Genomic DNA, 11,631 nt, shown 5'->3' with positions numbered 1-11,631 from the left:
TTCCGAATATGAGCAAACGTTAAATTTGACCAATTTTTAAATTTGAATAATTTTTTAAATGTGAACTTTTGTCTCATTATTTTTTTAAAAACCGAGAGCGAAAACCATTCAGATAAAACCTGATTAACCTAGAAAAGCCTTCGTAGAACCTTCTAGATTGTTCCTGAAACCGAATAAAACCGAAACAACATAACTCTTTTTTTTTAGACAAACAACATAACTACATAAGGCCTCTTTCGGAAGCTTCTGGGCCTAAGGGGCCGTGGCCCAAAACTTGTTGTCTCCTGAGCGATGCTGGTAAACACCCGAAAGGAAAGGGTACAGTACAGGCCCATAAAACTGTAGTGGGCCCGCCCAACTATTTATCGTGTCCTGTCCTCTCCGGCGTCCACCGATCTCCTCTCTTTCCCATCGAACCATCGCGGCGTCGACGGCGGCGGCGGAACCTCCCCGGCGATCACCGGATCCATCCCTGTAGGTTACCATAACCTCCCTTCTCCATCCTCCCTCCTCTCTGTCTGCATGCCTGCGAGCGTGTTCCGACGTGTATGCGCACTTCCGTGGCCACTTGGTCTTCCACGGAAACCCTAGGTTCGCGGCGAGGGTTTAGATCCGTGGAGTATTCGGCAGGTTCCTCGACGTTCCCGCCGCTGTGGACGAACCCTTAGCATGGAGTCCATCATCGCTTTCGAGTCCTGAAGTTTTCCCGCTGGAAATCTCGAATACTGTCTCAATGCTCGTTGCGTTGTTCCCGAGTCATCAAGCTGAATCGACAACACGTAGATGCGCCAGTAGGTTGGCCGGTGCAGCAGTGTCTGGGCACTTAGGGCAATTGTATGAATCAACTCGCGTCAATGGTTCGTGCGCTGGGTGTATGCTCTCCTAGGTTTGTGTTGTGTTGTGTTGTTAGTACACATGATTCAGAGGTGTTCACTGTTTATGGATCGTGGTCACCGCTGAAATTTTGTAAGGAGATGGTTAGGTACAGCTTCATCTGTTCAAGTTCTGTGGTCTCGTTATATTTGAAGTTTATGAGAAACTTGTGCTAAGGGTTTCTGGGCGACTTTTCTTTTTAGAAAATAGGCTTTATCGCCCTGCTTATCATTAAGCAAAAAGGACAGACATAGTTCAGTATTACAATCTGGGGTTACCAGCTCAAAAAAGAAGGATCACCTAAGGCCACACACAACTAAGAAAAGCATCCGCGATGCAAACAAGCAAAAACTCCCCAGCACACCTACTAGAACCTACAAAGCACTCCGCCACAGATAGGCATCGAGAAGACAAACGAAGGGAAAGCGCCGCCTGAACGAAGATGAAGCCCAAAACCACCGCACCCTGAAAACTCCCAGAACATGAATTACTCCCACAAGCTTCAAAGCATCCAAAACTCCCAGAAGTTCACAGATCATCTTTTTTTTTGTCAACAAACTTGTAACTATGGATCTTCATCACCCATGAGCTACACACCTCCGGAATCTCTTGATCTTCTTCCTGCATCTTGCAACGACCCAATCGATCACCTCCAACAGGCTGCCTGACCAGAGCGGTCTCCAGGACTGCAAATAAGAAAAATCAGGAAGAATACATCAGTAGGTTGCTTTAGGATTTTACCTTCAAAGATCAGCTTATTGCGAGTGTTCCACAGCGCCCACAACACAGCAGAAGCTCCCACCCAGACAAAATCAAATTTAGCTCCATCATGTTGTTTAGAGATAGCAAGAAGATCCATCACAGAGCTAGGACCCGCCGGCCACCTCACAACAGAGGCAAAAAAGGACCAAACAAAAGCAGCTTGCGGGCAACAAAACAAGAGGTGATTGATGCTCTCCAACTCATCACACATAGGACATTTCCCAGAAGTATTGCCATGACGAATAAGAATTTGCTCCCGAGTCGGCAATCTATCATGGATCACTTGCCAAAGGAAAAACTTAATTTTAGCAGGAATTTTCAGCTTCCATGTCCTCTGAAGAAAAGGGTCAGAAGCTCCCCTGAAGGCTAACCATCTGTACATGGACTTGGTCGAATACTGGCCATCTTTTTGTAACGCCCATCTAACAGTATCTCTTTGGTCAGAGAGAAAAACCGGATCAAGCAGCATCTCGAGTTGTTCCCAATGCGACACATCAGTAGCTCCAAAAGTTCGCTTGAATTTGACATCCCAAGAATGAGAAACCAAGCAGTAATTGGCTGCAACTGACGACTCGTGTTCAGAAGCGGCCCAAAATAAAGAAGGAAAAGCCACACGAACTGGAACTTTCCCAACCCAAACATCATGCCAAAACCGAGTATGTTTGCCATCCCCCACAACATGAACCACTCCAAAGACGAACCATTGCTTCACACTTTGCAGGCCATTCCAAAACTGAGAACCCTTGGATGTGTTCATTAGAATCGACTCCCCATGCTTCAAATACTTCTTGTTAATAATCTGAACCCAAGGAAGATCTGGGCGACTTTTCTTCTGATAGACTTTTCTTTTGTTAGAGAACTTATTCTTGTTTTTCTCTCTTTACTTGATTCTAGATTGCTAATTTTTACTAGAAAGGCATCTTATGACGTAAATAAATGTGGTCCAGCTAGCCTTGTTATTCTGCGATTGTTGAGCTTCTTGACAGGAGCTGGCAGAGTAAATCTGGTGTGCAATCGTATCTTAGCTCATACGCCAGCACCTTGGAAATTTTGCTTTTGTCTCCTTGACGACTATGGCAAACACCTAATCCTTGAAAAAAGTTCATCCATTTTTCCTGTTGTGGAGCCAAACAACTTATGTTACCTATTTCCATGTTTTCAGTTTATGTATGACTTGACATGCTATGTCATCCAATTCCTATGTTTATTTCCGATTTTTAGCTTTTTTGTAATCCTCAAATCAAAGAGTCCCTAACATGTCATGTGTTTGGATGTAAATTATAGGCAAAACAATGAGGAGGTACAGTCCCCCGTATCATAGTCCCCCGAGGAGGGGATATGGCGGCAGAGGAAGAAGTCCCCCTAGGAGAGGATATGGAGGACGGAGGGAGCAGTGTTCGGGAAGCCTCTTGGTCCGCAACATCCCATTAAGCTGCAGGTATATAAACTGTGCCATGGATACTGGTTTCCCCTTACAATGACTTGTTTTCACGAAGAAGAATATTTCACTTTGCAAGTTTTTGGCTTCACTTTTGTTCTCTTAACTGTGGCAGGCCTGATGATCTTCGAGTTCCTTTTGAAAGGTTTGGTCCTGTCCGGGATGTGTACCTGCCAAAGGATTATTACTCCAAGTAAGTTATACATATTCTTTTTCCTATGATTATAATTAAAACGCTCATCCTTATTGTTATTGATGCATAAGCTTAGTAGTTTTCCGTAATTTGCCTACTACACGAGAGTTACAACCTAAATTGTATGAAGAGAACTTTCAAGCATCTTTCAGATTTGTTGTGATGTTGGTCTCTTCAACCACTTTTTTTTTTTACATTACTATTTAGTCTCCATGAAAATAATCATTTGTAGTCTGTTGAATGTACATCACTGATTAATTCCTGTAACCAGAATGTGTTATAAATAACCAATTCGGAAATGCTTATGTTACCTTTTCCTGCTCATTTATCTGTGCACCATGAGAGCTTCTGATGAAATTATTACCAGGGCTGTAAATACAATACCTTGATATGTTGTAGCTTTTTTTAAATGTTCCTAACAATTGATTTGCTTGGCAAGATAGAGTCTTGTCCGAATGAAGTTCTTCTATGAAGACAAGATTTGATTGAGTGAGAAAATTAATTTCATGAAGAGAAGATAAGAGTGTTATACTGGGTGGTCCATGAGAAGATAAAATGAAGCGAAGTTGATTTCAAGTACCATTTAAGACTTTTCAAACCTTGAGGAACTTCAGGCAAAAGTTTTACGAAGATGCTCATTATGAGGATCACCGTACTTAGTCATTATACAAGAAACTCGTACAAGAAACTTGGGTACTAGGGCCTGGACATACATCTGATTTTTGCAGCAATTGCTTCCTTTTGATGGAATTGTTTGTAAGTTGTTGACTGCTTCGTCAAGAATCATAGAAGACACATTTTGAACTGTGATGGTAACATGGGAGGCACACACACTCTTTATGAATACTTCATGCCATCTTATATGTTTCTCATCTCATTAATTTACTTTATCCTACTTTGTCTAATGAAATCGATATATACAGGCAGCCCCGAGGGTTTGCATTTGTGGAGTTCGTTGACCCTTATGATGCCTCTGAGGCCCAATATCACATGAATCGCCAAGTACTTTTTGGCCGAGAGATAACTGTCGTTGTTGCTGCCGAGTCACGGAAAAGGCCAGATGATATGATTAACAGAGCTAGAGTCAGGTATGTTATTCCATGATTCCTGTGAAGTTCTTCCTCATCTTCTGTTATATTCTCATTTGAAATGATGACTGGTTGTTTTGCTCTGCAGGGGGTATTCTGGTGAACGTGAAAGGCGGCATTCTCGTTATGGTACTTTCTTACATCACTAACGTTTTATGATTTCCAGACCTCCGTGTTCCAAAACACTAAGCTGGAGTTAAAGCTTCATTTTTTTGCTTTCTACTAGGTTGTTTATCTCCATTTTGACGTTGTAGTTATAGGTAGATAGACCTATTTAATTGTTTTTTTGCTGAAAATAATGTACTCCCTCCGTCCATAAATAGATGCCAAAGATTTATTTAAATTCAGATGTATCTATACACTAAATCGTGTCTAGATACATTCAAATTTAGACAAACTTTTGGTATCTATTTATGGACAGAGGTAGTATTAGCTCTGTTAACCTAACAGACCCACTGGAAAAGAATTTTTGCTTAGCTTTATTATAATATTTTATTTGCGTAAATAATGAACAGAGCTTTCCCTTCAGTTTATCTGAACATTGAGTACCTTGCAAAAAAACATGAGTTTCATATAGGCTTGATTGACAGAGTGCTACAAGACATGTAACAGATGTGTATAAGTGTTATATCTAAAATTTTAGGTAAGGCCTCATCGTGGAAATGTTTTTTTTTACTACGCCTAACTGCTTATTTCAGATTGCAGAAGGGTGAAATCTGCAGTCCAATGTGTTCTGAACATTATATGTTGCAATTTCTTTTGCTGTCGGAATACCAGGCTCCAAATTACTTAGCCTCTCGTTTTTCAGGGAGGTCTCGTTCCCGGTCACGCTCTTACTCTCCTCGCTATCGTGGCCGTCCTCGGTCAAGGTAGGGCAACAGTAAAGTGTTTTGTTTTGCTTTGCTTGTAATGTGACATAATCTCAAAAGCTGTTTGTCTGTCTGTTAAATATTTTATAAGGTCGTACTCTCCTGCATCAAGACGCCGAGATGACTACTCTGCTTCTCCACCAAGATCACATCACACACAATCTCCCAGGCGTCAGCCAGAAGGGCATGAAGACGACAAGCGGAGGTCCTATTCACCTGCCGGTAGAGGTGGTGGCCAGCATGATGGAAAGTAAGTTCTCTTGTTTTTGTTAAAGAAATATATATTCTGGGCTTTTATTGTTGATATACTTTCATGCCTATTAACTTAACTGCTTTATAAGCTCCATAGCTAATTGTGGGCAGAAGTTCTAGTGTTGCAAAAGAATACCTCTGCTTGTGAGCATGTGAAATTATTGTTTTGTATTCCTTTCACACGCTGTATTCAGCAAAAGTATCGCCTTTTCATTTAAAATTCTATCTAACGAAAACAGATTTATGAAGTGCTAGATCTGCCTTCGCGCATTTTTTTTAAATAATACACTTTTTTTTGTTTATTTCAGAAATAATACTCGGTTTTGAGATATTTCAGAAATAATACACCGTCGGGTTCGTTGAACCCGAAATTTAAAACTCGGGGTAGAGGAACCCGAAATTTCAAAATCGGGGTAGAGGAACCCGACTTATTCTTTTGGCGGGAGGGCGAAAAAGGAAAAAGAAAAGGAAAAGAAAGAATCGGGTTTTAGAAATCCGATATTAGTGAATCGGGTTAGGCGACCCCGAGATTCCCACATATTTCGGGTTACTCTACCCCGATTTTTGAAATTTCGGGTTCCTCTACCCTAATTCTGAAATTTGGGGTTCCTCTACCCCAATTCCTTCTTTTTCGCGCGGAAACAGGATTAGTCGGGTTCCTCTACCCCGATTTTTGAAATTTCGGGTTCCTCTACCCCGAGTTTCAAATTTCGGGTTTCCTGAACCCGACAGTGTATTATTTCTGAAATATCTCAAAACCGAGTATTATTTCTGAAATAAACAAAAAAATGTGTATTATTTAAAAAAAATGGTCATCTCCTAACAGTGATTTTGCTTGCCAAATTGTTCTGTTATGTGTTTATTATATAATGCAGACTTATCTTGGTCAAGAAATGAATAGCCCGATAGTAATCTGTGGTCATTAGGAAGCTCTTGACATTGGTTTACATGTTCACAGGAGGTCGCCACCACTGGACAGTGACGGATCACCTCCACGCCGTAGGTCGCGCAGGCAATCCTCAAAATCACCTGCGGGGTCACGCTCAAGGTCCCCTGATGCTTCCCCTGCCCGCAGCGACTGACAGTTTGGTGCTATCCATATTGTTGCGTCTCCCAGAGCGTCCATGTAGTCATGTACTCTGCTCTAGCTTCGGTGTTTGTTGGACCGAGTTGGTTTGAGTTAACCCTTCTGGGATGTGTTCGCTATTGTCGTTGTGCCTGGATATCCAGATCCTTCCTGAGTCTGAACGAGTCAATGATTTAGGTTTTCGCCTATCACTTCAGGAATATAGTATTATTTCCAAATTGTACTTACATCGAAATCTTCACTACTCCCTCTGTCCCTATAAATTTGATGTATCTATGCACTAAATAGTGATTAGAAATATCTAAATTTAGATAAAGTTGTGATATCGCCGCCCCACCCCGTCCTCCCCAATCAGTGAAACACTCTCAACCATGCCCTATAGCCCCTAGCCTCATGCGGTCATGTTGCTGCCATCCATGGTTTCCTTTTTTTCAGGGAAACATGGAATTTATTGATCACAAATAATCTCACGGATGCAATCCGGAATAACCCCACGCCACACAGAACACATTGAAAACTCACAGACTTAGCTAGATTATGAGCAGCAAAGTTTAAACTCCGATACACATGACGGAAGAAACAAGAAGTGAAAGAATCAGCCAGCTTCCTAATGAGCATGAATCACAGAACCGCATAAGGATCGATCTTCCTGCCCATCTGTCACTTTTTGTACCACGAGAGGCAGTCCGAGCTAACAATAACTTTAGAGAAACCTTCGTCCTTTGCAAGGATGATAGCTCGTTGCATAGCAAGAACCTTGGCAATTTCAGGCGCCACAACCTCTTAAAACTGCTCACTGCAAGCAACTAAGCAGGAGCCTTTGTAGTCTCTGATTACGACGCCCATTCCCATTGGACGAGTAGAAGCAGAAATTGTTACATCAACATTTATAAGAACTCTACCTTCCGACGGCAGCGACCATCGAGGAACTGCAGAAGTGGTCTCACGCCTGTGTGTTGGTTCAGTTTGATAGAGATGCTCAGTAATCATCTGAATATAAGCCAATGACTTTTCAGCAGTAGATCTTGGATGCATTAGTAATTCACCTTCCCGAGCTTTGTTCCTAGCATCCCATATATGCCACATGGTTACCATCACCACCGTAGCTTGCATGGCTGAGCATCTCTCAAAAAAATTCAGAGTCCAAGCCTTCGTTGAGATGAAGTGCTTGCGTTGTAGCTCAATGTGATGCTCAGCAGACATAAAATGATTCATACTGTGGCAGAAATAGCAGTCTGTAGATGATGGTACATGTCGTATCTGAAGCTGATGCCCACTGAGAAGACAGTGATGGGAAAATCTCCACATAGTTATTTTCATTTTACCTGGACCCTTGGTTGCCCACAACATTTTCCATAACCTAGCGTCCCGCTCCATCTCTGACGATAAGCCTTTCTTTGGTATACTTTGCCAATCACTCAACTTCCTCGACCTGGCAAGATTATAACCAGATCGCACAGTATAATACCGAAACCGGGTATGTGGCCATGAAACAAAATCCTCACCGGCATGCCTGCTTATCGAAATTTGGAGTATTTTCGATGCCACCTCCTCTGGAAAAATGGTATGGATAACATCTGCATCCCAAGATTGGGAACCATCTCGAAATAAAGTGTTCACCTTTTGATTATCAACCAACGGTACAAGAGGTCGTATTGACACAGGCGGTACACAAGGGATCCAATTATCAGTTTGGATTTTGATACTATCACCATTTCCAACACCCCATCTTACACCTTCTTTCAGTAAAACCCTTCCAACCCCACTGACCGTTGAACCTCCCATGATGGCCCGGCACCTTCTACCATCCATGGTTTCCTGCTACCACACTGGATCGGGAATTACCAGCTCCCCACCGCCATGAATCCCGTTTTGGACCACCACACTGACCGTTGAACCTCCCATGATGGCCCGGCACCTTCTACCATCCATGGTTTCCTGCTACCACACTGGATCGGGAATTACCAGCTCCCCACCGCCATGAATCCCGTTTTGGACCACCCCACTGACCGTTGAACCTCCCATGATGGCCCGGCATCTATCGGTGTTCCCCACTAGCCGTCGGAGCTCCCGTGACACCTTGGATTGGCGGACTCCATCATTCTTCCACGCGACACCCCGTCGATCTACCCAACACCTAGGGCGCGATTGGTAGGTTGCATCTCCTCCAAACAGGTCTCCGGGATGTAAAAGTTAGGCGTTTGGATTCTTGGAAGCGGCCTGCGTAGTGGCTGACACGCTGCTAAAAGCAGCCAGGCCCGCTGGGTACGCTCGAATCCGCTCTTTCCTTGGAAGCAGTCTCTAGACGTGTGAAAAGTGGAAACGGCGTGCCCCCGGGAGGCCGACACGAGATGGCGGGAGAAACCAAAAACGTCTGATGTGTTTCGCGGCATAGCTAGTGTCACCTCCTCTTTTCGGTCAACTCCCAACAAAACGCTCCAATTCCCCCCCCCCCCCCCACCCTCGACACCGGCGGATGCGGTTCTCCATCTCACCCTGTGGTTCTAACAACTCCGACACGGGATCCGCGGGCGAGCTCTGCTTCTCCTCCACCTTGTCCATCGTAGCAGTTGGTCTCTGTAAGGGTATATTGCCCCTATGTGTGGTTTTGGTAATCAATGACAACCCCTATGGACTAATGTTTTCATTGAGTTTATATGAAGGAATATTCCATAGGTACTACTTGCTCTCCATGTGTTGGATTCAAGTATGGATGCCATGAAGATAAAGATATACCTTGTGTATTGGCCTCAAGATCATCGGTATGAAGATATATATGTGATATGATCAAGAAGAAGAAACGAAGATGGAGTTCTTATGTGGAACTCAATATTAGCCATGCTCTATCTTATGTGAGTATGAGAAGATACAAGGGTGAGTTTGGGCAAGTTCAAGATGAGCATCTTGAGTGGATCACATGCTTGAAGCTTGCCGTCCATTTGGTGATAGTGGACATGTGAAGATGTGCATCAATGAAGCTTTCCCATCATAGTGTATGGGGGAGCATTTGTGAGTATACATGAAGCGACAATGATCAAGTGATGCGATGCGCAAGGCAAAGGTATGACCTTGATAGGTTTTCCTTTTACCGGTCTCGAGGTGGTTGATGGGAGACCGGATTATAGGATAGATAGCCGCACTATTAAGAGGGGCTTTCGGTTGGGTAACTTGACCACATCGTCTTAGGGAGCTCAATCATTTGCATGCGTTGCATATTCTTATTGCTTCTTGGTATTTCTCGGTGTGAGGTTCTTGAGCTTGTTGTTAGCTTTACAACAAGCCCAAGTTCATCGAAAACGGAGTTCGCATGCATCTTCTATTGCGTTTTCGAGGTTGGGTGATTTTACCGGTTATTCATGATATAAGGTTCTACCTTTTATATTCATGATAAAATCCCCTCCTACATATTCTTGGGTTTTCACTTTCTATAAGATAGCATTTGTTGTTATCTTCCAAACAAAATTGGTTTCATTCGAATCGGAGTTCGGGAGCATTTGTTATTAAAGAAAAAGGGAAAAAGAGAAAAGAATAAAAAGAAAAGAAAAGAAAAAAAAAAGAGGAGAGGCAGCCGGTCGGCCGCCCGGCCTGCCGGGCCGCGCGCCGGCCCACCCGGCCGAATCCGGCCTGGCGGCTTGTGCCATCCGGGGCGGATCCCGTGGGCCTGGCAGCCTACTCCGCCTGTGCGCCGGTTTCCTACCGGCCGCCCGGCTGCCACTCTGCCCAGCCGGATTCCTCCGACCGCGCGCCCATTCGTTATCCGCCGCCCAGCGGCTGCTGCCGCCCCGCCCGGCCAGTGGGCCGGCCCGACTGGCGCCCAGCTGGGCTGGTCAGCGCCGGCTCGGTCGGCCGGCCTGGCAGCCGGCTGGGGCACCTTTTTGGGCCGTTTTTTTATGCGTTTTTCACATGGTTTTCTCCCCAACGGTTATTTCTTCCTCCCTTGCTATAAATAGCTTTCTTCCACCTTGAGACAACAAGTTCTTCCCATTCTCTCACCTCCATTGTTGCTATTTGAAGAACTTGCTCTCCCCCTTGATTCCTCCAACCATTCTTGCTCATATTTGAGGATTTGAGAGAGGAGATCTAGATCTACACTTCCACCGATCCATTTCTTCTCTAAGTGAGGGAATCTCTTGGGATCTAGATCTTGGAGTCTTTGGTTGACTTTTCCCCTTGTTCTTCCTCTCCAATCTCATCCTAGCATTCGTTGCTTTGGTGGGATTTGAGTGTGAAGGACTTGAACACCTCCGGTGTTCTTGCTTTGCATCATTGCATAGTGTTGAGCTCTCCACCACGATTTGTTCGAGTGAGAGACCGTGAGCTTGTTACTCTTGGAGGGTGACCTCCTAGTTGGCTTGGTTGGTGTCCCGGTGATCTCTTCGTGGAAGATTGTGAAGGGGCCCGGGCTTCTCCTTCGTGGAGCTTGTGAAGTGGTTGTGGAGCTTGCCATCTCCGGAGCGGAGGAAAAGCTAACCATAAGGAAAGGGCCATTATCCTTCGTGGGTGTGGTTCGGAGAATAGGGTGAGCCTTCGTGGCGCGGGGAATCCTTCGTGGGACCTCCACTCCTCCAAACGTGACGTACCTTGTTGCAAAGCAAGGGAACACGGGAATACATCCTCGTCTCCGCGTGCCTCGGTTATTTCTATACCCGAGCTCTCTTTCCTTGTGATAGCCATCGTGCTTGAAGTACATATATCTTGCTATCACTTGTGCTACATATATCTTGTGCCTATCTTGCTTAGCTCTAGTTGCTATTGTTACACTTAGTTGAGCTTAGCATATTTAGGGTTTGTGCTTGTAAACTAAACGATAGTTTAATTCCGCATTCTTACAAGACAAATCCGCAAGAGTTTGTAATTGCCTATTCACCCCCCCCCTCTAGGCGACATCTCGATCTTTCAATTGGTATCAGAGCAAGGTCTCTCCTTGTTTTAGGCTTCACCGCCTTGAGAGTAAAGATGTCGGCTAGTATAGTGCACAATGACACAATTGTCTTTAATGGCACAAATTATCTTTTGTGGCGAAATTGCTTGCTTTGTAATCTTCTGACCTTGTGTCCAAATATAGAGCA

General features: G+C 44.3%; 1 protein-coding gene across 2 annotated transcripts; it reads left to right on the top strand.

The window, feature by feature from the left end:
• Positions 1–345: 345 nt before the first annotated feature.
• Positions 346–6,806, top strand: LOC127293457 (serine/arginine-rich SC35-like splicing factor SCL33). 2 transcript variants are annotated; one of them, XM_051323086.1, is made up of 8 exons: positions 346–474; positions 2,920–3,073; positions 3,189–3,266; positions 4,190–4,354; positions 4,443–4,483; positions 5,163–5,223; positions 5,315–5,473; positions 6,434–6,806. In XM_051323086.1, the coding sequence occupies exons 2-8, from the start codon at positions 2,928–2,930 to the stop codon at positions 6,555–6,557; spliced, it is 774 nt and encodes a 257-aa protein (XP_051179046.1). In that variant the 5' UTR covers positions 346–474; positions 2,920–2,927; the 3' UTR covers positions 6,558–6,806. The 2 variants fall into 2 exon arrangements, with proteins under 2 accessions (XP_051179046.1, XP_051179045.1); XM_051323085.2 differs by having other exon boundaries at positions 364–478.
• Positions 6,807–11,631: the final 4,825 nt, after the last annotated feature.

The sequence above is a fragment of the Lolium perenne genome, chromosome 4 (genome assembly GCF_019359855.2).
Source record: "Lolium perenne isolate Kyuss_39 chromosome 4, Kyuss_2.0, whole genome shotgun sequence".
NCBI classification, from domain to species: domain Eukaryota; kingdom Viridiplantae; phylum Streptophyta; class Magnoliopsida; order Poales; family Poaceae; genus Lolium; species Lolium perenne.
This window is presented reverse-complemented; position numbering and strand designations above follow the sequence as displayed.